Genomic DNA, 27,451 nt, shown 5'->3' on the forward strand with positions numbered 1-27,451 from the left:
TTTACCTGTGTGTTCCTCCCTTCACCCACCTCTCCCGTCTCACGGGGTTCCCAGCCTGGTAGCTTTACCTGTGTGTTCCTCCCTTCATCCTCGGATGCTTTCTTAAAACTGTTGGCAGGTCAGTGAATCTCTTGCCGAGGAAATTCTTGCCCATCCCTCAGGTTTCTGCTGCCAGGAGTGTGTTCGTCTATAGGGAATCAGAATTGCCCATGTTGCCAGCCCTAGCATGATGAAAGGGGAAGAGAAGAAAAAACTGAAAATTCCGACAGCTTTAGGTTTTCCTGGATGAGTGTTTTAAGGCTACTTGGGCGGTTGTTAGGCATTTCCTGTAGTTATCCATTCAGATATGGAGATGGTGGTGAACCAGGAGGCTTGGGAAATACCTCAGGCTCCAGCAAGATAAGCGGTCATATATTTTTGAGGGACCATGTCCCCTGGACCCTGCTACCTAGGACCCTTCTGGAAGCAGCTGTTGTTTCTACCGGTTGCAGTCACTTATGGATACTTCAGAGAATGGCACCCACCCATCCTTGTCTGACACACCCCGCCCCGCCCCGCCCCACCCCGGAGAGTTGTCAGTTCGTGGCTAAGCTCTAGGGTTTCTTGTCCTTTTGCCCTTAGCAACATGGATGCTGTTGTTTTTTTGTTACTGTTGTTTCTAGCCATCATCTGTCAAATTATTTGCCTGTTTAGAGCAAATAATGTATATAGTGATTTCTCAGATGGTGTCATTTCCATTGAGAGAATATTGGCTTGTATGGTTTGAGTCACCTAATTAATTGACATCAACTTCAAAGAAGGAAACAGCCTAGACCTTGCAGATCACCAGGAACACAAGGGTTGTGAAAACATAGGGGGGAAATGTGTGTTTGAGCAGATGAGGTACAAAGAGTTCCTTTCCAGGTGAATGAATCGGAAAAATGGCCTTCTTGCACAGACGAGGAGGCTTAGGGACCTGGTCTGAATGGGGACTGAATTTTAGATGGTTACCAAGGCAGGGTACAATCACGTCACTGCTTGTAGCAGTCTCTAAAAATTATACACAACAACAGATTCCTGTACTTTATGGCTACACTTTGCCTCACAATTTCCAAATTTCTGGTCTGGGTGTTCTTGGGTACATCCCCTCCACACCAAAGTCACTGCTGGTTTGGTGGTCCTCTGTGGCTCCTTCGAATCAATTTGATCATAACACTGATCCTATTGTAAGAATATAAACCAGTGGATTTTAATAAATTTATCGCTGTGCATATATCACTGTGGTCTGTCTGTAGAGCATTCCCACCACTTTGCGAAGTTCCCTCATCCCCACTTGAAATCTGTCCACTCCTGGCCCCAGACAGCTGTCGGCTGCCCTTGTCACAGCAGGTTTACCTCTTCTGGACATCCCACAGATGGATTTATCTTTGCTTCTTTCTCTCTAATCAGACGCCCCAGTCGGTGTTCAGAAGCATGATCCTAGTCTTAGTAATAAAAACCTGGAGTCAGATATCGGGGTAAAAGCTAAAAGATCAGAGAGACAGAGCAGCAGCCACAGACACCTCTTACCCCTCCAACTCCTCAGACTAAAAATGGGTCGAGTTCCAGTCTCTGCCTCGCCTTATCACTTCCTGTCTCCTGTCTGTACAGACCTCCAGACCTCTGTGGTTAACTAGTGGCTAGCTCCACCCTCTGGTCTTCAGGCAAGCTTTAGTTGTCAGAGCACAAACAAAATATCACAACAGTGTTCACTTGCAGTAGCTAGGATAACAGTGTCTCTTCCTATTTGTGATTTAGCATCTCTTACTTTTGTAGTTATTTTTGGTCTTTTGATCAATTCTAATCATTTTTAAACAAGGACTGTGGGATCACTTGCCTCTGGAATTCACTCTGTTTCTGAAATTTCTGCTTACTACCAAGTGTTGAGTTTTTGTTCAGGGAGCGTTTTAGATTGATGGCTGGCATTGTAGAATGTTATTACTCTGTTTTACTATGGATTCTTGGCCAAGAGCCTAGCGTAGGGTTATTACATCATCACTGTAGGAAATTTATTCTACTTGTATTTATTCGCCTCAGATATTTCTCTAAACTCGTGAGGCCAAAAGCCACATTTCTTCAGTCTTCTGCTTCAGAGTTTCGATGGGGGCCATTTAGTTCGTCCAGTTGGCTCTGGGAGAGGCATGGCTTATCAGTGTTTCAACGTAATACTATTGACTTTGAACGTCATTAATATTTAATTCACGTGGTACTTGGCGTTTAGGAGACACTGTTGATAATCATGCACACCAAGGCCTCTACTTCTTCTTTATTGCCCAGAGTCTAAAGTCTCCTGTTGCAGCACAAGCTGGGATCAGGCCACTGCAGAAGCACAGTACCACCTTCCTGTCACCCCGTGTCAAGGCGGAAAGATGTATGTAGAGTAGTGATTAGTGACATTAGAATCTCTAATTTGTTTACTTTCTCAACTATAATCTTTTTTAGTCTTCTCTCATATATTACATCCCAACCATAGTTTCCCCTCCCTCCAGTCTCTCACTCCCCTCAACCTCCCCTCTCCCCCAGATCCACCCTCCCTCTGTTTCCCCTCAGTAAAGAGCAGGCTTCCCAGGGACAGCAACCAAACATGACATAATATGCTACTATACGGCCAGGCATATACCATCAAGGCTGGATGAGGCGACCCACCAGGAGGAAAAATGTCCCATAAGTAGGCAAAAGAGTCAGCGACCGCCCCCCGCTCCCATTGTTAGAAACCCCATAAGAACACCAGTCTACTCAGCCATAGCATACATGCAGAGGACCTAGGTCAGACCCCCACAGGCTCCCTGATCTCTGCTCACTATAACTTTTTAGAGCGTTTATTACCTTTGGAAATGCGTTCATTCTCTTGCTCCTGTGCCGAATGTGAATATAATCACAACAGTTACGCTTAAGGCGACACCCAGTTTCCTCGGACCCTTGCTCTTCTTCACTAAGTCATTCTGAAATCTGTGGTGACTGTCTAAGGAGGTGCAAGTAGACCAACAGTGGCTGGCCTTTTCCTGTGGAGTGGGCGTGGATTTGCCGTGTAGCCCACCAGACGTGGATCTTCACTGCCCTCTCCACCATGGGACGGCTAAGGGGAGGCTCTGGCTGTTGGCATGGGTTCTGGAAATTACCTTGTCTGGATAAGTCCTCGATTGCCATGTGCCTACATCTGCCTGAGGTTTCGCTTGGTCTGGGAATTTGTAGTGATTAATGCTAGACTCTTGCTATTATCAAATACATTTTCATTTTCCTGTGTGTGTTGCTTATGGCTTTCAATTCTGCAAATAGAACTATTTGACTAACGTCTTTTCAATTTTTGCCTAAACTTAATAGAAACAAGCAAGCATAGCTCGCATTTCAGGGCTGGGTAAAGACTGAGTGAACTCAGAGAGAGGACAGCTTGCTTTGTGTGTCTGTGAAATGTCTTCCTGGTGAGCTTCTTTTAAAATACGCTCCATTGGATGGTGAGACTCCAGATTGCTGGAGAGTCTGACCCTTCTTGCTGTACTCAAAGCTTGAATTAATGTGCTGCTGAATTGATTTGTAAGTGGCAATTACCTTGTAAAACTTTAACTTTAGTTTACTTTTTTCCAATGGTTCCAAAATTGGAAACAATGGGATTTAATTCACTGAGCTTTGATTTTTGTCCTACACTGTCTTCACTAAAACTAAGGTCAGTGTTAATAGTCAAAGGGTTTACCTTTGTCTGTTCGCTGTCTTCTATTAAGCACGCCAATGGCTTTAAAATGCAAAGGCATGGAGATCTCGTGCTTTCATGTCTGGAAAGAAAGTCATTTTTTGAGTGTGTGATATTTGTGTTGCTGTTGTTTTGAGACAGGATCTTTCGGTGTAACCCTGGCTCTCCTAGAACACTCCATGTAGACCAGGCTGGCCCCGAACTGCTTGTTTATTTTTTGTTGCCTTTTTCCAGTTAAACAGTAAACTAATGCAAACCGGAAGGAGAGTGTAGTCTCCCCTCGCTACAGCCTGGCAGAGCTGATGTTCTGTGTAAGAGTCTCTTTCTGTGGTGTGTTTTGCAGGTGGGGAGTTTCAAGCGAGAAATGACCTTCACATTTCAATCAGAGGACTTGAAACGTGACTCCAGTAAGAAAATGTCTCACCACTTGTTCCCACTGGCCATGGAGGAAGACATGAAAACAGTGGACACCAAAAAAGCCAACCGGATCCTTGACCAAGAGAAAGAAAACACTCGATCCATTTGTCTCCTTGAGCAAAAGCGGAAAGTGGTTTCCTCTAATATCGACGTCCCTCCAGCAAGGTAAGGCTTGGTTCTCATTTGGTTCTCTGTTGCTGCAGGAAATGGGTGGAGAGCAGGCCGGCTCCGTCTTGTCTGTTCCACAGACTTAGCAAGAGTTGTCTGTCAGGTTATCTGTTTCTCCTGTGAAGCAGGACTGATGTGGAAGCTGCTGTAGGTGAAACTGTTGTAGTCATAGAAAGAAAGTTACTGGGTCTTTGACAGATGTAAATGCAAAAACATTAACAAATGAAAACACACTGTGTAAGGTTGTGGCACTTGAAGGCAAGTGTGCTCAGATCCTAGGAGAGGGTTGGCAAATTATGTTTGTAAGTTAAACTTAGCCTCTTTGTGTGGACTGTGAGATGAGAGAAGTTTGACAATTCAAACCATTTTAAAAAGGTGACTTTGTGATACAGGCCATTGGTGACCTGGAAGTCTTCCGTGTGTGAAAGTGTTCAGCGATGACCAGTTGATGTCATCATGCATGTCTTTTTAAAGATTTGTCTCAGCAAGGGAAATGGCTCAGTGGGTAGAGCGCTCGCCTTGAAAGCGTAAGGACCTGAGTTCCAGTCCCCAGAACCTGTGCACAGTTGGATGCAGAACTGTGCACGTCTGCAATCCCAGTTCTTCTGCAGTGCAGTTGAGAGACGCCAGAAGTTCCTGGGCAGCTAGCACGGTGTGCGTGAGGACCAACACTCAGGTGTGTTCTGATGTTCACACGCACTCTGTGGGACACATGCACACACACATTTGCATGATAGATTTATAGAGTTTGTCACATTCTAATTTTCTTTCAACTCTTTTTTCTCGTTCTCTCACACCGTACACCTGACCACAGTCTCTCCTCCTGTCACTCCTCCACAGTGCCCACCCCCACTTCCCCTCTTCCCTTTCTTAAATTAATTAATTAATTAATTAATTTTTATTTGTATTGGTGTTTTGCCTGCATGTATGTCTGTACGAAGATGTCAGATCTAGGATTTACAGACAGTTGTGAGCTGCCATGTGGGTGCTGGGAATTGAACCTGGGTCCTCTAGGAGAGCAGTCAGTGCTCTTAACCACTGAGTCATCTCTCCAGCCCTCTTCCCTTTCTTTCAACTCTTACCTAGTGGTACTAAAGGGTATTCATATGGCAGAATGGAAACAGAGTAGAACACACACACACACACACACACACACACACACACACACACACCACACATACACCACATACACCACACACACACACACACACACACACACACACCACACCCCCCCACGCCACACATAAACCACACACACCACACACACATACACACACACACACCACATACACCCCACACATACCCCACACACCCCACACCCCACACACACACCACACCCCACACACACACTACACACACACTACACCACACCACACACACACCACATCCCCCACACACCACACACACCACACAATACACACACACACTACACACACCACACACACACATACACACACAATACACGCCCCCCCCAACACCCCTACCTGTCATTCCTCTTCCTGATTCTGTATCCAGCCTCATCCCCCAACCTGCACTCCCAAACCCTCCACCCCCAACTGCCCTGGAATCGTTTTGTTCATCCTCTGTCTCTGGACTAGAACAATGCCTAGTGCCCCTCTAGAGGGTCTGTGAGCACGTGTCAGATGAGGAAGGAATGGGAGTGTTCTGTCTGCATGGCAGGTTGCTTGTTTGTAACACGTGTACTCCATTTTGATGCCAGGAAGGATTATCATGAAACTTTGTAAGCAGTTGCTTGAGAAGTCTGGCATTTATTCCCATGATTCCTGACAGCTCACGAGGAAAGCAGTACCTGTGGGCTAGGAAGGAGTGACCCTCTCCCACCTGCTCACCTCTTGTGATTAGCATTTCCTTTGTCTTCTGTATTAAATAGAGGGCATATCTTCTCTAGGAAATTATGTGTTACTCTATGCAGCTGCCACATCACCAGACTTTCTAAAATTATAGGCCTCTTGGTTTTCTGTAACCTCTAATTGCCAATTTTGTGTATCTCTTACTTCTCTTCAACTGTTTATTATTATTTGTTCTTCTATGATTTTTGTATAAAATACTTAATTAAATTATTAAGGATTAGTTTTTGTTGTGGCTTCTTTGTGAAATGTTTCATAGGCCCTGAAGCAGGTAGACACGTTGATTCATATGTATGTTTGGCTGACTCATTTGATAAATGACATGTTAGCAACTTGAAATGAGAAGAATTGTGCTTTTATGTTCTTCCAAAGCCTGTCAGAAGAACAGTGTTTGAGAGTTCAGGGCTGACTTGGAGTTCTATAGGACTGACCGTATACACCATTTCCCACGGAGTCTTTCATATGTAGTAAAAGACCTGGAATTAATTACTTCATATTCTCATAGATTGTTGTAGGGTATAGCTTTAGTTTGGTTTTACACAAGGTCTCATGTAGCCCAGGCTGGCCTAAGACTCTCTGTATAGCCAAATATAATCTTGAATTTCTGATCATTATGTCTTACGCTCCTAAGCGGATTATAGGTGTGTGCCACCATGCCCAGTTTATGCCATGCTGGGATAGAACCCCAGGCTTTGTGTGTGCTAGGCAAGCACACTCCCAACTGAACCACATACCAGCCCTGTATATTGGTTCTCTAACGTGATTTCACCTCTAGTTCCTTCTGGAAAAAGGAGAGGAGGAAAGGCCTTTTGCTTTTCTTTTTTCTAATGCTAGTCTGCAGAATGTTGCAGCCGTTAGATGTACACAGAAGCACACTGCTCAGGCCAGAATTATTGTGAGCTTTTAAACAGTAGGGAGAAAATTAATTGGGTTTTTAAATCATCAATATGTAGAAAAACACTCCCCCCTGACAAGGTATAATTTAGATGAATTAATCTGCTATGAGAAGTGCTAGTTAAAGTGTCATAGTTTGGGGTCTGCACTAATACTCTTGTTTTCATTGTTGCCGCAAAAATGCAATCATCATAAACATGCTAACACTTGGTGAAACAAATTGCTTTTTTAATTAAATAGTCACGAAGGAGTCAAGTTATGCAGAATAATGTAATTCTCAAACATTTTCTTCTGTTTGTTTACAGTCATTAGGTTATTTAGTAAATGCTAACTTTTGACTAAGTAGATTGATATTTTGTTATAAGGAAACTTTCAATCACACGGTAGAAAGGAACAAGATTTTTCTTTCTGCTTACTAAAAGGAAATATAATTATAGCTGTCAGAAATATCTGTTGATGTTTGAGTAAATCTGGAGTGTAGTGAAGTGTATTAGAATAAGAAAGTCTATATATCTGTCATTAAATATGACCTGTAATTAGTATGTCTGTGTATGTGCAATCCACACATGTGTGTCTGTCGACACAGTTTACTGCAACTCATTCTCCTAATTCCAGACTTAGTGTTTTGGATACTCCTTAGAGGCAGGTGGTTGATGTAGGCTGCAGAGCTCTTGGGCAACTTAAGATTACCTGTAGTGTTTCTTATTTAATGTTCCCCTTATTCTTCAACTCTCTCTAGTTTATAAAACGGAAACTTGAAGTTTATTCCCCAAAGTGCACACAATGAAGACAGTAGGAGTGTGTATGTCAGTTGTTTGTCCAGATCTCTGGGGAGGTCTGGGAATCCTGTCCACCCTTGATCTCCATGGCCCAATGTTGAATTGTCTGATTTCGTGTTTTGCCTTCATCACCAGGTATCTTGTGAGTCCCTGCTGCTAGTTACCTAGAACTTGTTAAAACATGAATGGGAGAGGTGCTCCCCTCCAGTAGCCTATGGTGTAGTCAGACAGATGGACACGTAAATAGCTAAGTCCAAGAAACTGTTTAGTATGGTCTGCCTTCTCATCAGAACTGGATGAATTTACAACTAAAGAAAGGCTTGAATACTAGGAGAGTGATTAGTTTGATCCACCCATTTCAAAGCCCGCTTTTCCGTTATCGGTGCCCCTTTGAGGATAAAGAAGGGTAGAATGGAGAAGGAGAAACTTCAAACCTGCGGTCTGTTTCACAAATTTTTACAAAATGCCACTTTTCTGAGACCTGTTTGAAGGTTGCTGGTGTCAGAAAGTTTATTACCCCACCTGTGCTCAGCTTGGCCCCCTGAGAAGCCAGGGCCTGGACAGAATTCAGCACACAAGCAGTTTATTAGGGGAAATGCTTGTGGGGAGGTGGAGGGGCAGGCCAGTGCAAGGCTGAGCAGTCAGCGGGGAGGGAGAGTTAGGAGGGGTGGCTGGAAGTGTGCCAGCAGCCTCACAGCCCATTAGGAGGACCGGCCTGTGCCTCTCCTGTGTCCCGACCTCTGCTCGGAGAAGCTTGTGATTCTTGGGACCTAGGCAAGTACAGTAGATGCTTTTGGAGCCCAGCTCTGGTCCTGGGTCAGTCAGCGCTGTTCCCATGGTGGCCTCTCCTGCCTGGAACACTGTCCTAAGTGTCCTCTGCAGTACAGGTTGGAGCAGGGGCTGGTCTCTGGCAGCTTGGACTGTCAGCGCAGGCCACTTGCGGCCTTTCTTATGCTAGATAAGCAAGCTTCAAACGAACAAAAGTAGTAATGGCTGCAGGTTCAGGCATCCCCAGAGTCATGCTTTTGAGTCACTGGAGGAAAGGCGTCCTTTCTGAGCTACCTCCAGTAGGCAGAGATAATATTAGGAGAGCCTCTTGCTGTGGGACCTGGCCAGTGTGGCCTGATTGGTTTCAGGAGGAAGTGTGTTTCTTAGGGGAGAAGTAATGAGGAACATTTGAGAATTGAAATACTCGAGTGTTTCTCATTGTCCACGTTCTTCAGTGGATAAAGCTAAACCTAAGAAAGTGAGAGCTGGTGGAAAAGCATGCTTAGCCATGGTGACTTCACTCAAAGGCACCAGGAGTGCGTTGATGCTCCCCGAGGAGATGGCAGTCTCTGAAGATCCATTGTCTCTAAAGCCATGTCACTTAGTGTGTTCACATGCCTGGTTACAAGAGTCAAGACTCGGCCTCTGCCCAAAGCGGTTGTTGATTGAGAACAAGGAGTTAGCTAATTAAGTGTGGACCCCTACATATTTTAAAGGTATCTCTAAGAGAAAATACGAGCTTCCTTGCTCTTTAAGGAAAGTTGGAGAAAATAGGCTCTAAGAGTATAGACAGGGATTTAGTTAGTCCTGTTTTCAGGTTTTATCCACACTGTAACTACAGCAGTGCTTTATAGTTTGAACGTGAAATAATGCCCCATCCGTGGGTGTGACGCTTTTTCTTTGGCCCTCCTCAGTTGATGGCTGGAGAGGTAGGAATCAGATCATATTGAGTTATATTGGTTACGTTACATTGTTAAGTGATCAAAAAGATTTTCTAGAGGGCAGTGCTAGGCATTCGTTAGGAAACAGCACTTGGGCTGTGTAGAGTGGGTTAAGTGGGACAGGAATGGACACAGGAAGACCCTTCAGGATGGCACTGCATTAGCACAGGACGGTGTTCTGGGAGTTAGGACTGAAGTGGAGAGTCAGGATGAAGAAGCCAGCAGTTGGAAGTAGAAGGGCACTGCTAGGTGTGAGACACAGAACAGCCTGGCTGCCTCCACAGAGATGGCTTTCATTTTCTGTTCTGAAACTACCAGTTCATTCCCAGGGCCCTGGGGGAGGCTGGAGAAGCAGCAGGTCAGAAAATAAGACAGCGGGGTGAGCGGGGTGAGCATCCACAATTGGGCTTTGGGGCATCTAAAGTGAGAGATGTGTGTAAGATATTCCACAGACACAGGAGCAGATCCAGCCACCAGGCAGAAAAATGAGAGATGCTACGGTGAGGCATTGTAATGCCCACTTCATAAATGAGTGGGAAGACACAGGAATGTCAGGCAACATGTAGGAGAACATGCAAAAACTGCATGGAAGTTTCTGGCCCCACAGGGATTTTTTTTTTTGGTCGTCACCAGTGTTTATGGGAGAATTTAACAATTCATTGTCCTTGTCAACTGTGATGCCGTAAAGTAAGTTGACAATCTTGGTACATACTAACACTAGCTCCCTGCCTAACCTCTAAACAAATCCAGCAGTTAGGCAGACACTGTTTGATCATCTAGACCAGTGGTTCTCAACCCTCCTAGTGTTGCAACCCTGTAATTCAGTTCCTCACACTGTGGGGACCCTAACCATAAAATTATTTTTGTTGCTACTTCATAACTGTAATTTTGCTACTGTTATGAATCATAACATAAATATCTGATAGGCGACCCCTGTGAAAGGGTCATTCAATCCCCCAAGGGTCTCGAACCGCTGATCTAGAGCCTGATGTTCGTTCTGTTTTTGCCAGACATTGCCTTTTCCAAGGTACTGATGGTTAAATTTGTTGGATTTCACCCAAACAGCAATTACAATTTGCTTATTCAGAGTGATAACATCTAATTACAACCCTAACGCCAAAGCACTCTATTACCAAACCAGTTATAAAAGGGAAAAGAGGAAAAATTAACTCCAATATTCCTAGACCTAAGGGCAGCACTTTAGCATATGACAATGATTAGTTCGCCATCGGAGGAAAACAGAAGTATTGTGGTGCTGATTGTTCTGTGGGGTTCTAAAGCCAGCTGTTTGTCGCTTGCTGGATAAAACGAAATCATCTTCTTAGATGCCAGTCTGAAAACCATGTAGTTTTAAGAGATCTTCAGAAACTTGTTAGCCTTTGAAGATCTAGTTCAGTATTTGACAAGTGGTCATGTGTGTGTGTGTGTGTGTGTGTGTGTGTGTGTGTGTGTGTGTGTGTATGTGTGTGTGTGTGTGTGTGTGTGTGTGTGTGTGTGTGTGTGTGTGTGTATGTGTGCATACTTTGAGAAAAGATCTCATTATGTGGACCAGGGTGTCCTCAAACTCAGAGATCCTCCTGCTTCTGCCTTGGGGGGGGGGGGAGGCGGATTAAAGGCACATGCCAGCACATCCTGCTTCTTGTTCACTTTTGAGTTCAAAGTTAGAAAGTAGCCTACTCCATAAACCATGTTCTGTGTCACAGTGAAAAACCCAGAGGCAGTTTGCTGCCCTTTCTAGCGTTCCTCCAGTGTCCCTGACAGCAAGGTCTCCTGTAGTAAGTTTGGAAGTAAATGAGGAAAAGCAGCACAATTTCTGTCCTTTATTTGTTATTTGAGATAGGGTCTTACTCTGTAGCCCAGGCTAGCCTTAAGCCTGTACCAGTTCTGTCAACACAGCCTCCCAGTACTCGAGTAAAAAATGTGAGCCACCATACCTGGCCCCAGACCTGCTGTCCAGACCTGCTCTCTTCTGTGTCTGAATGTCCATCAAGACCACCAGTTCCTGGGGGAAATAGTTCATGTTTCATACACACATTAGGAACTTACCAGGTTCCCAACTCTGTAGCTAATATGAGACCACTGAGAAAGGTCACTTTAACATTTTAAAATGTTTTTTTTTTTTTTTTTTTTTTTTTTTTTTTTTTTTTTTTTTGGTTTTTCAAGACAGGGTTTCTCTGTGTAGCTTTGCGCCTTTCCTGGAACTCGCTTATGGAGACCAGGCTGGCCTCGAACTCACAGAGATCCGCCTGGCTCTGCCTCCCGAGTGCTGGGATTAAAGGCGTGCGCCACCACCGCCCGGCCATTTTAAAATGTTTTAAGCACATTTTCTTTAATATATATATATATAGGGAGACTATAATGTATTCACACTAATGCTGTGTGATTGTAGCTGTCTCAGGACACTGACCCCATCTCTATAATTAGAACAAATACCTTTTTCAGGAAACTCCTTCCTCCCCACCCTGCTTGTCCACCGTTTCAGAAATTCAAGTCAGAGAGTAACCGTTGCCTCTGTCGGCTACACAGCCAAAGTGCTGCGTGGGATCTGTACACATCTGTCCCACTGAGCTGGGATTAAGCCAACCAGCAGATCAAGATTAGCTAGGACAATTATGCTTTCTAGAGTCTTCCGTCACCCACGGAGTCAGAACCTTCCAGGAAAGACTCAAGATCTGAAACCACACTGGAGAGGGAAGTCATTCACAGCCCTGCCCTTACTCTGGAGCAAAATTTCATTGAGGAGATTGATGTGGTTTCTGATTGTTATTTAAAACACAGCTATCTCTTCCTGCCAGATGCTCAGCATGATCTCTGAGATTCAAATGCAGATCTGCTGCCCTCTGTCTCACCAGCAATGTCAAGGAAGCTGGTGAGACAGAGAAACCTCCCAGATAGCAAGCACTCCCTCTCTTTCACCAACAGTGATGTCAGTGATGTGGCCTTCATTTTCTCAATTTGTAACTTAAGAAAGCCTGTGTCTTGTGACACAAATTGCCTTATGAATTTCACGTGTGGGAAGGGAGGGAGAGTGGGTAGATATGGGTGGATGTGTTTTTAAAAAGAACTCTACACTGTTCCTGTGCTCATTTTAAATATAACTTATTAAATCCACCATTTCCCAGTAACTGTGTACTATAGCCATTATTTATGAGTACACATCACCACCGAATTAGAATATGCCACCTGTGGAGAACCGCATTTTGAATGTTGAACATTAGGCTCCTCTCTCTGGATCAAACTGGGTAGTTATGAAGCAAAATTGTGAGGGGGCGGAACTCGAGAGATTTGCAGGCATCACATCACTTCCAAAATGCCCTGTGTAACTAGCAAACCCTTCCCTGGAAATGTCTCTGGTGGTAAATGGGGAAACTATCCAAACCTCTGGTGACCAGTAGCCCTGGGGCGGGGTGGTCCCTGTTGTACTGACGCCAAAGGGAAGTACCCCACAGCACTCGGGAAAGCATCACGTCCCCGTGGTGCCACAATCACCGTCTTCATCTGCAGAACTGGTTCCCAGGGAAATTTGATGCAACACTTGTTTTCTCCTTACTCAAGTTCAAAACTTGAATAACCGGGTGATACTAGTAGTTGGATTCTTTTACCTCCACTCCCTACGTGGCCTGGCAGCAGGGATTTTGTACTGTTTTTTATTGCTAAAAGGCAGGTAATAAACAATATATTCTGGCTTTTGGTTTTGCTTTGTTTTAAGAATTATACTTGAAGGGCTAGGGATATAGCTCAGTGGTATAATGTTTGCCCTGGGTTCAGTTTCTACAGTACTCAAGTAGCACTGTCCAAAAGAAACTGAACGTGAGCTACACATATACTCTCATAATTTGTATTCACCATATATGAACAGGAGACAGATTAGCCGAAATAAGTACTAAATTTAACCCAACACACCCCCAGTGGTTTTTCGACATGTGACGAAGTTATTAAAGGTGTTTTACATTCCTTTTGGCATGTTGTAGCTTCAGAATTTGCCCTATGTACTACCGTATGTGGCAGCTCGGCCCAGTTACCTTCCAAGTGATCAACGCCATGTGTGGCTAGTGATGACCGTGGCAGCCGCAGAGCCTGAAAGGGAGGAGTGGGTCAGTTTGCCATTTCATCCTGACTTACTGCTTATTCCTGAGACACCAGCTTCTCTCTTTTCATTTCTTCTACTCCAACACACACGAAGAAAATGTCTCACCTACACTGATAGGAGTAGAATTCTCTCTCTCGGTATCAGTGCGTGAGGGCTGGGGGAGGAGTGTCTGGGCTGAAGAACACTCCGTTCACTTCGAGTGGTTGGAATTCAGTAGCCTTAGTTGGAAGTCTTCGGCAGATTCTGGTGTGGCCCCTGACAGGTGGTATTTTGTGTAATTGTTACGAAGCTGTTTAAATTCCGTCTGAGTCAGATGGTAAGCAGACGTCATCCCAATTCTAGGTTTTTAAAAACATGAAACCAGCTTCATCTCTAGTGTTTGAGAGAATGTCTTTCGTTACTGCTGGATCCTGTTGCCCACGGTAGTGACCTTTACAGAAGCACACATGCTTCAGCCTAAATCAAGGCACCTCACCATGCATCTGTTCATGCTTTTTCTTCCTATACAGCAGTAAGAAAAGTTAGATAGTACATATGACTCTAAAACTGGAAAATGCAATAAATATATTTTCTTAAGGACCCCCCCCAGTTCAAGGGCTTCATTTGGTTCCTGGCTCCCACTGTTAATTACTGCATCCTTTAAATATTAGCTCCTCCCTCCCTTTCTTCTAGCATCCTGGTTGGGGAATTAAGGGATAAAGCTTGAGAATTAAGGTTAATGTGGGATACTTAGAGAACTTGATTTTTATCTTTAGGTAGTGATAACTATTTAGATGAAATCCTTTGATTGGCATCATAGAAAAGATCTCTGATATCCTGTAGGGATGAGAAGGTGGGAAAGATTGACACTAAAAGCAAAAGAATAGTTAAACACCTATAGAAATCTGAAAGAGGGCTGGAGAGATGGCTCAGTGGTTAAGAGCACTGGCTGTTCTTCCAGAGGACCTGGGTTCAATTCCCAGCACCTGCATGGTAGCTCACAACTATAACTCCAGTTCCAGAGGATCTGACACTCTCATACAAAGACACACACAGGCAAAACACCAGTGCACCTAAAATAAAAATAAATCATTTAATTTTTTTTTTTAAAATCTGGGAGAATTATGAAACCTTAATCAAAAGAGAACTGAGGCGTGTAAGGTGCAGCCTGCAGGGAACAGGAATGGAGCTGATGGGGAGGACACTGGAGGGCCGTGGTGCTCAGAATGCCTAGGAATTCTAGCCCAGGCATCTAGTTGGAGAAAGTGGTAGGTGATGCTAACCAAAACAATAGGTAACCCAGGAGCAATCCAGAAGAAAGTAGATGTGGGCGGTGGGAGCAAGGGTTTGAGAAAGATAGGTGGAGTTTCAGGGCCCCTTAGCAAAAACACCGTTTAGTGATGTTTCTCACCAAAGCCTGGAAGACTTTCAATGAAAATCAACCAGGCAGTAAGTCCGTTTACAGAGAACAGTGTGCAGACTACTTTAAACGGTCGAGTGGTAATGTAAGTACTTGCACTTAGAGGTGCTTGCTACTGTAAAGTGTTTTGTTTAAGTACCAGCCCGTCCAGAACTCCATATTCATATTTTGGCCTGTCATGATGTGAGTTTCACATGCATACTTGCATCTAATGAGAAGATACTGATTGTTCCTTTCCACTTGGGATGTGTTTTAACTGTGTTTGGTAAACATTTGCGTCTTGAATGGAGTTCGTGACGTCATCTTTCCTAAATTACCTCTCCTCAGATAAAATCCATCCCGTAATAGACTTGGTGGATTCTCCTGCCCCTTTCTAAGAGAGCACAGCTTGTAAGGTCATATGCTTTTTTTCTGCACCCATTTTGCTATTGTATTTAAAATACAGGAAGTGTGGCTTTGTCTGCAGACTGCGAGGGTCCATCAAATCTAGATAGAAACTTGTATCTTTCTTATCTGGGGTTTGCTGCACCGGGATAAGTAATCTTTAATGGTTTGGAGTGCTGTCACATTTAACTGAGTTCTTCTGAGGCTGCTGAATCAAACCCAGACTGGATCGTACGGGCTGGGAATGGTGCCTTGCTTTTGAATGGATGTTCTTTCTGGCCCCAGGTGGTAAGCACATCAACTCCATGGCTCTCAAGATGTCACCTCAGTTCCCCGTACATGCGGTATAGTTTCACAGGGCAGGTAGTGTTAATGATCTCAAGGCCGAGAGTGTTAGCCAGCTCCCCACATCTGTCAGGACAGGCAGGCCTTGGTGGAGCTTGTAGCCACCTGGTGCCTCTTAACCATGATAGATGGCATCACCACCTGTTCCAAACTACTTAAGAACCTGTTCTCCCACGCGCCTATCTTTTAGGCTCACAGGTTTCTTTTTGGTTTGTTCCTACCCAGCAGTGCAGTTGTGTTTTCCACATCCCTGCCGATGTGGCAGCTTGAAAAGTCACACCTGGAAATTTGTCCTACTTTGCTTTCCGTTGCTGTGATAACATACCATGACCAAAAGGGAGGGAGGAGGGGGTTTATTCGGCTTTCACATCTGTCATTGAGGGAAACCAAGGTAGGACCTCAAGCAGGGTAGGAACCCGGAGGTAGGAGCTGAGGCAGGTCATAGAAGAGGGCTGTTTACTCACTGGCTCTCCGTTGACTGTCCAGCCGGCTTTCTTTTATAACCCGAACCATCTGCCCGAGGACGGTACCACCCAGGGAGCTGGACTCTCCCACGTCAATCATTCGTCCAGAAGCTGCTTCGCTGACCTGCCCACTGACTGTTTGATGGAGGCATTCCCTTCATTGAGGTTCCCTCTTCCCAGATGACTCCAGCTTGTGTCAAGTTCTCAAAAAACAGATCTGGAGCTCAAGGGAGGCACTGCCACACATCTGAAAACAATGCCTTTGCAATTCAGCACCAAAGTGCCAAACCTCGAATTTGTTCATGCTCGGTTAATAACTCCTGCCTTACTTTGCGTACACCATACACAAAATAAAACTCACGATGTAAAAAGTCCACTTGCAGCTGCAGAGGGATATCATTTCAAAGACTGAGATCACGTGAAGAGTGTTTCCGCCTCTGAGAGGAAATCACTTAGGAACAGAACCGGTGAGAAAGGTCTACTGTAGAGCCCTGGTGCTTTTTGGTCTTAAGGAATCTGACTTTGTGTCATCCCACACACACCTATATCCTTGGGGCAAGGCACTTCCCACACCTTCATACCCGGGAACAGCCTCAGCTGTGCCTGTCTGTGCTCCAGGTAACTGACTACCAGGTCTCCTTTCTCACAGTGCTTGAGTCTAAAGCCAGCGGCACACCTGGTCTCTTTCTTTTCAGACTGGGTAGCAAAAATGGTTTGGGCTTGACTCTTTGCAAAAAGATTAAAGAGAGGCAAAGGGGAGGTGAGGGGGGACACACTGGGGGATGGCTCAAGGAGTGAGAACACGTGTCCTGTGAGTATGATCACCTGAGCTTGAGTCTGGGCGCTGGCCTAAACAGAGGATGCACATGCATTGATCTGTGATCCCGCTCTGTGGGGGAGGGGGATAGGAAGATCACCGCGCTTGCTGCCTGCCAGCCCTGCATCAGGGTCCGTGAGAGGTCCCATCTTAGGGGGGTAAGATGGAGAGTGGTGAAGGACACCTGACAGCTTCCCCTGCCCTCCACATGCATATACAGGTGTGTGCACACTGCAGGCACACCACACTCTCACATGCATACATACACACACACACACACACACACACACACACACAGAGCAGAAGCCTTTACAAATATTCACCTGTTCCCTTGCCGTTTGCTCCTAACATTACTACATTAGTTTGTGTGGTCAGTGTATCTGTGTAGAGGATAGAAAGAAGTTATTCTCATTAGTGATTAGGTTTTCTGTACCTCAACTACTCTGAGAATAAAAGGTACACAAGGCTGAACTGACCACTGTAGCTAAACTAGCTCACGTATTGTTTGCTCTAAATATTGGCTTGTCAGCGGGCCAGGTCTTTGGATTGCATGGTTAATTTGAGCTATTTCTTGGATGCCCAGGTAGAAGTAACAGTTGTGATGTGCTGTTCAAGGCCTTGTATATTTAAAATCCATGTTTTCCCTTCATTATTAAAAAACAAAAATAAACCCCACCTCACTGGAGAAGTGTTTGCACAGCTGATGAACTGAGTCCCTGGCTAGTGATTTTGAGTGTTTCCTGTCTCATTCATCTTTTGTATGACAAACAACAGTAGTTGACAGACCACCAGACTGTGGTACCCAGGGTTGTCCCCTACCCTCTCGACAGGAAGGAGGCCAGGCCAATACATTGGTAAGGAACAGGTTTACCTAGCTTGTCACTGACGTGCGTGGTGTCTTGGGGCTCACCCCTGTGTTGCCATCTTTGAGAGTGGATGTTATTATATTGGGGTTTTGGTGCTTGCACTCGCTGTGGAGACATACCCAGCTAAGCTGAGCTAACATCGGCTTCCTTTGGTCTCAGAAGTGAAAGCGCACCGGTTTGAAAATTGCTTGATTGCGAGCAAAACTGTAGCACGCAGTTCCTGTCTCAGTTCTTGACGTGTGGGGAGCTGTGCAAGAATGAGAAAGGATGGCTTGATGTATGGACAGTGTCCGACTAATGCCACTCTCAGAGTGTCTCAGGGTCAGTGGCTTTGCCAGGAAGGATATTGCTCTGTTGTGTGTCAGCCCCAGTCAGCATCAGGCAGGATTCCTTCATTCTCCTGTATTGGTAGTTGGATATGAGGGCTTTGCCTTCGTATTATTAAAACTCCGTTGGGTTTACTTAGCTCCAGAGGAGCCAGCCTTTGTGAGAGTGGGAAGGGAACATTGTTCCAAGAACAGAAATGGTGAACAGGAGCTTTGATGCTCAAATGTTTGTTTTTATTTCCTACTCCCTGAATGATTTAATCATAGTGCTTCTAATTACCAACCTTAAAAAGCAGCACAAATGTTCCCCCCGCCCCCCTGGACTGCCCCGGACTGCAAGGGCAATGGGACTCAGTTCTCTGATACCTGGGAGGTGTGTTGCAGAGATACTGTGTGCCATGGTATAGCTGAGCGTGGTGCTTGCAACACTATGCCAACGTCGAGCTTAGATCTCCGAGAAAAGAGCTTTGTGAGCATCTTGAAAGTCACCTGCTTCATCCCCTTTATTTAAAGGATGGGAAAACTGGGGTGAAAGAAAGCTTAAAGTCTGCGTTTGAATAATAGACTCAAACATTTTCTGGAAGCTGTTTTTTTAAATGTCACCACGTTGTCATTCACAAGGCAGCACTTGGCATCCATTGTGCGTGACTTTCTGTCCTGATGTGCCCAGAGTCTCCTTCTTGTAGAAAGGAGAAGCGGCCACTCCGTGCCTCAGCCCAGGGAACCTGCCGCCTGTCTCGGATTTTTCCTCTGAGAAGGAGGACACTTGTCTGGAGTCGGAACTCGGCAGTGCTGTTTGACGGGGGCAGTGGTGGTGGGAAAGGCTCAAGGTAGAAGGCAGTCACAGACGGAAGCCGTGGGGGGTGCATTGCTAGCTGCAGGGGCCCCAGAGCCCAGTGAGCATCCTCGGGCAAGGTGGAACAGTCACAAATGGAGTCACGCCTGTTTCCATGGCCATCTGACCACGGAGGAAAAACCCACCACGGCTGCTGTAATCTTTGTCTTTTGGAATATGTCATGCTTAATCTGAAGAATGACGCTCTACCCACCCACCCCCTGTGTGTGTGTGTGTGTGTGTGTGTGTGTGTGTGTGTGTGTGTGTGTGTCCGTGTGTCCTGCTCTACCAGATTCCACCTCATTGCTGTGAGGCAGTATCCTACTACTTTCTTCTTCTATTGCTGGATAAAATACTCTGACCAAAGCAACTTAAGCGGAGAAAGTTGATTTGCGCTTACAGTTCAGGTTATGGCCATCGTTTGGGGAAAGCATATCAGCAGGAGCATGAGGCCTGCCATGTGGCATCTGCAGTTCAAAAGCACACGTACCACAGAGAGAATGGGAACTGGGGCCAGGCGGCTATAAATCCTCACCACTACCGCCACTGCCACTACTGCCATCACAGCAAAGCTCCTTCCTGTCAAGGTTCCATAACCCTTCCAAATAATGCCACCAGATGGGGCCAAAGTGTTCAAACACACAAGTCTATGGGAGACATTTCACCTTCAAACTACAGCAGACAGGGTCTCTCACTGAACCCAGATCTAGGCTGGTGGATATCAATTCCCAGTTGTCGTCTATTTCTGCGTCACACATGGGGGTTATCAGTGTATATGGCCACACCCAACTTTTTATGTGGGTGCTGGGATTTGAACTCAGGTCCTCATGATTACATAGCAAATGCTTCTATCCCATTGAGCTAGTTCTCGAACCTTACACTTCCATCTTATGGACACTTGAAACAGCTGAACAAACTAAAAATTCATGAAAAGAGCCAGAGGAACAAGAAGTTTCTTGTGAGACTGTGTCTCCTGGAAATGCCAGAGACGCTACTGTACCCATGAAGTCTCACCAACATGGCTGTCTAAACATGACCTGAACTAAGACAGTACCAGCAGACATGCTAACATGGAGGCGAGAAAGGTCATGTGGTCTCAACCCGAGACAGCTACCAGCAACTAAGGAGTGCTGAGAGTGGGAGAAATAATCTTCCTAGGGAAGAGCACACCAACTGGTTATCCAGTTCCAGATGATCAGCCCTGAAAACATGCATACAAGTAATGTTATGTAGACTGAGCAAGTTGTCTACACATGCACACACATACGTGTAACAACAGTTAAGGAAAAAGACGCCATGAAAAAGCAAGACAGTAATAATCCTACAGTGAGAAAGATGGTGTCTAGTTTTCTGTTCAACTCTCAGCTCCCCAGGACTTAGTTTTCTCTGTAAAGTGAAATCACTCGCGGATAACGTCTCCTGTGACTTGATAAACCATCAGGTCAGACTTGGGCTCTCCATGACTCCAGAAACCAGGAGGTGGTTGATGGCCCCAGTGACTTGGTACCTGCAGCAGTGTTGGGGTGGGCTCCCCGGATCAGCTGAAGGCCAGAGTGCAGAATGTCAGCTAGAGCAGGCATTTGGTCACGCCAGTCTGCTCTCCATGTCCTCCAAAGCTGCAGCATAACAAAGGCTGGTGTCCCCGGAAAAAAGCCTCAGTGACAAAGTGGGTTCCAAACTGGGAACTTCCCCTGAGGTAACCAGCCCGTCTGTTAGCAGGTTGTAGAGTTTTATTTGGTTTTTGCCTACTTGGGTAATATGACATTTAATTTTTATAGTTTGATAAGTTATTTAGAGTTCCGTCACACTAGTATTTGGGGGCTGTGGGTGGGGATAGGATCTCATTGTGTAGCCCAGGCTGACTTAGTGGAACTTATTAAGTAGCCCAGACTAGTTTTGAACTCATGGCAGTCTTCCCAAGTGCCGGGATTGTAGGCATAAGCTTCCTCTATGAACTCCGCAGTATTATTTTAAAAATAAAAAATGTAGATCTTTGTCATCTCAGTAACTGAAGTGGTGACTAGAAATAAGGAATTAGAGCTGGGGGTGGTGGCATGTCTTTAATCCCAGCACTCAGAGGCAGAGGCACACGGATCTCTGTGACTTTGAGACCAGCCTGGTCTACAGAGTTAGTTTCAGGATAGCCAGATGTTACACAGAGAAATCCTGTCTTGAAAAACAAGACAAAACAAACCACCACCAACAACCCCCCCCCCCAAAAAAAAAAGAAGGAAGGAAGGGATTAGCCCATAGCTGTAGCACTCTGATTGCATCTACTCTTGTCTGGCATAGCTGTAGCACTCTGATTGCATCTAGTCTTGTCTGGTCTCTGAGTTTCTTAGAAGGGAGAAATGAATGAATGGAAAATCCAGGTGTGTGTAGCCGCACATGCCCACTGTTACAGTTTGGATGTCAAATGCTCTCACTCGGTCTCCAGCTGGCGACACTGCTGTAGGAGACTGCAGAGCCTTTAGGAGGTGGGGCCTGCTGCTGGAAGTGGATTGCTGGGGGCAGGCTTCACAGTTCATAGCCGGGTCCTGCTTCCTGTCCCATCATTGTTTTTGACCTTCCCAGATGTCTGGAAGCCTTACTCACCATGCCCACCTCCACGTTTCCCCCTCTGTAATGGACTGCGCCTTCCAGCTGTCAGGTAAAATAAGTCCATCTTCGATTATGTTGCCTCTTGTCGAAAGTTTAGTTCCAGCAATGAGAAACACAGCTGATGCCCCCATCCAGTTGAAGTTCTGCCCAATGGCCAGTTATGCATTGTGAGATAAGCATGTTCTTGTCCTCTGTGGCAACATGGTGACAGATTGTCTCTGATATTTAAATTATGGGCAACATAAAATGTTAGCAGCTTCATATAGGTTCCTAACTTTTTGATATGTTGGGGGTCTTGAAATCCTAATGTTTAGATATTAGAGGCAAGTTGGTAAAAACAAACAAACCCTCCATTTCTGTTACTTATTCTTGTTTTTTTTGTCACCTATAACCAGTAGGCTTATAAACCTGCTTCCATGTGCGAGATACCAAGATTCACCCCTAGGTATGGTGCAATTTTGAGAGAAAGCATTTGAAGGTCTAGATTAATAAATTAAATTCAGCCCCAGAATGGTTCAGGTTTTAAAACTTCAGCATAGCACAGTATTGAAATTACTCCTTACAATTTTTTGATATGTTGTTACTAGATAGCATCTGACAATTAGGAAGGTTAATAGCTGGTTCCCAGCATGTATACTAGTTAGCTTTCTCCTTGGTTGTGACAAAATACTTGAGTGAACCACCTGGACGAGGAAAGAATTATTTTAACTCACACTTTGAGAGGGTTCAGCTTTGTCACTTACGCACACAGGCAGAACTTAAAGTGGCAGGATTGTGTGGTACAGAATTTATGGTGGCAGGATTGTGTGCAACAGAACTTACTGTGGCAGGATTGTGTGGTACAGAATTTATGGTGGCAGGATTGTGTGCAACAGAACTTACTGTGACAGGATTGTGTGGTACAGAACTCACAGTGGCAGGAATGTGTGGAACAGAACTTACGGTGGCAGGATTGTGTGGTACAGAACTCACGGTGGCAGGAATGTGTGGAACAGAACTTACGGTGGCAGGATTGTGTGGTACAGAACTCACGGTGGCAGGAATGTGTGGTAGAGGAGCTTCTTCATGTGGCTTTGAAGCAGAAAGAAAGGGGAAAGAGACACCTAGGACAAAACAGTTCTGAAGCTCCCTCTTTACAGTGACCCACTTAGCCAGCTAGGCTCCATCTCCAGATGTTTCCAGAATGACTCAAAGTAGCACCACTACTTAATAGGTCAAGCATTCAACATGTGCACCTACAGGGGAGATTTCAAATTGAAATGATAGCACTAGCTGGGGGTCAGTTTTTCCAAGGAACATAATGCAGCTTTCGATTTAAAGAACACACGTTTTGTAACAGCCAAATTGTAGCTGAAGTGATCCTATTCCTGCCTGGCTCCCATGGCCCTCAGACCCAAGTAAACACACAGAGACTTATAATATTTACAAACTGTATGGCCCAGTGGCTCAGGCTTCTTGCTAGCTGTTCTTATATCTTAAATTAACCCATTTCTATTAATCTATAAGTTGCCACGTGGCCTGTAGCTTACCGGTATCTTAACATGTTGCTTCTCATCACGGTGGCTGACAGTGTCTCCTTGCCTCAGCCTTCCATTTCCCAGCATTTTCCTTCTTCTTTGTCTTGCCTATACTTCCTGCTTGGCAACTGGCCAGTCAGCGTTTTATTTATCAATCAATGATCCACAGCACCAAATGAATTGTTTCCAGTGTGTAGTGTTACCACCACCACCACCACCCTAGTCTGTCCACAGAGGCATTGGGAGGTGTTTGGGGGCCACTTTGGGCTGTATAAATAGTCCTGTGGGATGCCTACTTCTGTTGAAGTCCAGAGTACCGTCACTGAGAACAACTGGCTTATTTCCTACTTGTCCTTAAGTAGTGGGTAACAGCTGTCTATAATTCCATTGTTACATTAACTACAAGTATTTCTCTACATCACAGGACTCTGCAGGCAGAGCATGGTTTGACCCGAGATGGACCTGGTTGTGAATCAGACAATCTTCTGTGGTGCTTTATTTCATTCTTTAGGTTAACATAATATAAAATTGTATTTTCAATGTTCTAGTCAGTACTGGATGTATTTAGCTAGTACTTTGGAGAAATAAAACCTGCCTGCAAGCTTCAGTTATTAAAATAGAACCAAGCACCCACTCATCTTTTTACATTCTGTGCAGTGTTTTTGAATGGCAGTCTAAGTATTTTAATTGGTCTCAAGCTGATTTATAACCCCTTGTTTTATGTTTCTCTAAAATTTACAAGTTATGGTGCCATTTTTATTCAGTGCCATTAAAACAGTACAAACAGCATTTAGACAAAACAAGCTCTATTCAGAAACCCAAGGGGTGTTCACTCACACAGTCTCCTCACTTTTAGGTGCCAGGGCATCGTGTCTGTCCTCCGGAGGGTCTTCATGTAAGCTCTCTCTGGAGTGGAATGGAGCAGGGCATGGTGGGGAGAGTCCCCCACATTGCTGTATCAGGAAATAGTCTGTCACTCATCTCCTGTCTGGAACACGGACTAGTTTGCCCTCGGACCCCATCAGGTGTTGGGATTGAATATGAAATGCCCCCTGTTGGCTCATGTGTTGAATGCTTGGTGCACAGCTGGTGGGATTTGATGCTTGGCATACACTGCATGCCTACCATGGCCTTTTCGCTTTGTTGTCATAGAGCTTGTGTGGAAAAGTTTCCCTGGATCCAGCTTATGGGACGGACCATAGAAAGGAGATGTGGAAAGTGACCCTGGGCTTTCTCTCCACATGTGCATCCAGTTTCCTTGCATGGCCATCTTTGTACACACTTCCCATGCATGCCTCGCTTTCTTCCCGGGCACAGTTTGGGTGTGTCCAAACAAACAGAACCCACAGTGAACTGCGCTTGTTTGCAAAGGCGTGTTATTGTTGGAGCCTCTCCTTGTGGGAGTTTCAGTTTCATGCCATACTGCTTCCTCCCTGGAAATAAGGTAGACATGTCGAGCAGGTAAAATCACTTTTTAGCTTGCCACTCAAAAGGGGCTTGATAGGTCTTCTAAGGAGTGTTTTTATATGGGAGAGGGGCTGTCTTAGTTTCCTGGAGAGGTGTTTGATGTGTTGAGCTACAAGGTAAACTGCACTTTCTCTGATGAGCACCTTCATCTAATTGGTCTTCCATCTAATTGTCATTAAAGTCAAGCTAAGTCGCAAATGCTTACTGGGAGGCTTGGTTTCTTCATAAAATCAGTAGAACTGAAGTCTGCATTCTTTTCCACTTTTTCTTTTTGTACGCATGTGGCGTGCATGTATGTACACATATTGCATGTGGGTAGGCACAGGTTTGTGTACATGCATGCATGTGTATGCACATTGTGCAGAGACCCAAACTTGACTTCCAGTGTCTCCCAGTTGCTCGCCACATTATTGAACTGAGTCAGGGTCTCACCATTGAAACTAGGGCTCACAGGTCGGTCTAGTTTTAGCTAGGTAGCTTACCCCCTTGTCCCTGTCTCCCCATGCTGGGATCATAGGCAGGCTGCCATGCCTGCCAGGCTTTTCTGTAGGCCCTGGGCATCCAAACTCTAATCCTCAAGTGTTGTATCCACTGTGCCATCTCCACAAACCAAGACCTCTGTATCCCTAAGAAATGCACTAGCCAGGCAAAAAGCCAAAATATACTAACATCTCCTTAAATAATCTATTTCTTTCCCCCTGCGCTACATAAAGCGTAGTTGATTTCACTGTTTTGAAATTCTCATTCATATAACTTCGTTACATCAGTTTTGTCCAATTAATGTGGATTTTCTCATTTGTAACAATATGCACTTTATTTTTATTTATTTATTTTTTTCAAGACAGGGTTTCTCTGTGTAGTTTTGGTGCCTGTCCTGGATCTCACTCTGTAGACCAGGCTGGCCTGGAACTCACAGAGATCCACCTGCCTCTGCCTCTCGAGTGCTGGAATTAAAGGCATGTGCCACTGCCACCCAGCAAATATGCAGTTTATGAGACTGAAGTGCTACCTACTGCCCAGGTGGGACATCTGAACCATTGTAAATGGTAGATGTTGTCTGTGCAGTGACTCCAGTCCACGTGGGACTACAGATGTATTTGCCACAGTGTTGAAAATGATCTGATTGTGTATCTCAGATGTGACCTGATGCATTTTTGCAGGGAGGGACAAATCTCTTGCTTCCTTCCACTAACAGAGGTGACACTGCTATGTTAGGTGACCAGTGACTGTCACTTCAAATATCTCTTCTCTGTCTTCTTGCTAGCACACAGGAAGCAAGCAATAACTTTCGTGAATAAAACTTGCTTAATGTGTGGTGGCACTCTGTGTATTAGGTGACTGCCCCCCCCCATTTGTTTCCTTCATGCATTTAGTTTTTCATCATAATAGAGTATACTCCTTTTCTTCCTTCCTTCCTTCCTTCCTTCCTTCCTTCCTTCCTTCCTTCCTTCCTTCCTTCCTTCCTTCCTTCCTTCCTTCCTTTCTCTTTCTCTCTTTCTCTCTCTCTCTCTCTCTCTCTTTCATTCTTTCTTTTTTTCCCTCTTGGTTTTCAAGGCAGGGTTTCTCTTTGTAACCTTGGCTGTTCTGGAACTCACTCTGTAGACCAGGCTGGCCTCAAACTCAGAAATCCACTTGCTTCTGCCTTCAGTCCTGTGAAAAGTGCTGGGATTTAAGGCGTGCACCTCCAAACCCTGACCGAGTATGCTCATTTTAGACAATTAGTGAATACAGATAGGCAGAACAAAGAGAGCCAAACCATTTAATGATAACTGCCATAACGTCTCGGTCTCAATTATTCATTTATATTTACAGGTACACAACATGCTTATTCCAAATGATTGGTTCTATGACATGCTTTGAGATTATAAAATCATATTCAATGTACCATGAACTTGTGTCGTGAATATTTACCCATACTCTAGGGTATAATTTTAATGGATAAAGATTTATATCATATGTGTGTATCACAGTGTATTTAACAAATATCCCAGCAGATGTTTTCTGTTTCTGTTCCTATTGTTATCACAGATAGCACTCTGGCTAACTAAAGCAGATATTGCTATGTATAACGAATCAGTACACACCTGTTGCATTAAAGCAAACATGTCAGTGTCTGAGGAGCCAGGCATCTGGGCAGGGCCTCGTTAGGTGCTCTGGTTCAGTATGGCTCTCAAGTGTATAGTTGCAGTATTGTGTCAGGTCGAGTTCTTACCAGAGAGCCCAGCCGGAAATGGATCTGCTTCTAAACTGGTGCTTGCTACAGAATCCTCTACCTAAGGAGCTGCTGAAGGTAGGCTTCCATTCCGAGGCTCTTGGCTGCAGGTAGCTCTCTGTTGCTCACCAAGTGGCCTTTGAACGAACCTTTGTGTTTCAGCAAAGCCAGAAAGAAGAGTCTTCTACTCTTGATGTGTTTTTACTGCTGAGGAGAAAGTCGGCCAGCAGGATGGAAGTTAGTTATATTCCTTGTACCTAACCAAAGTGTTGACCTCCTGGCCCCTCACCTTGGCTGTGCTGTTTGTTAGATGTGTATTATTTGGCGGATCTGCACTCCAGGGGAAGGGGATATGTGAGGTTGTGAATGCTGGGCAGCAGGAGTCACTGGGAGTCATTTACCGTGCCCCAGGAACCATCTTGTAGCAGAAACTCATGAATATCCTTTTCTGTCTCCAAAATGATGCTGTCCAATTATTTTCCAGAATTTGTTAAATCTGTATTCCCAGTACTTTTATTTCAGCAGTTCAGAGAAGGAGATGAGTTTCCCTTTCTTTGTTTAAAGTCCTTCGTCTAATAGGTGAAGTGAGA

At 44.9% G+C, this 27,451-nt stretch overlaps 1 protein-coding gene across 1 annotated transcript in view; it reads left to right on the forward strand.

Moving 5' to 3' along the window:
• Znf704 (zinc finger protein 704) overlaps positions 1-27,451 on the forward strand; it is a 189,242-nt gene that overhangs the window by 48,316 nt on the left and 113,475 nt on the right. The window contains exon 2 of the mRNA XM_059253951.1: positions 4,047-4,285. Within this exon, the coding sequence (XP_059109934.1) occupies positions 4,047-4,285 (239 nt within the window). The remainder of the gene's footprint in view (positions 1-4,046; positions 4,286-27,451) is intronic.

The sequence above is a fragment of the Peromyscus eremicus genome, chromosome 2, assembly GCF_949786415.1.
Source record: "Peromyscus eremicus chromosome 2, PerEre_H2_v1, whole genome shotgun sequence".
Classification (NCBI taxonomy): Eukaryota; Metazoa; Chordata; class Mammalia; order Rodentia; family Cricetidae; genus Peromyscus; species Peromyscus eremicus.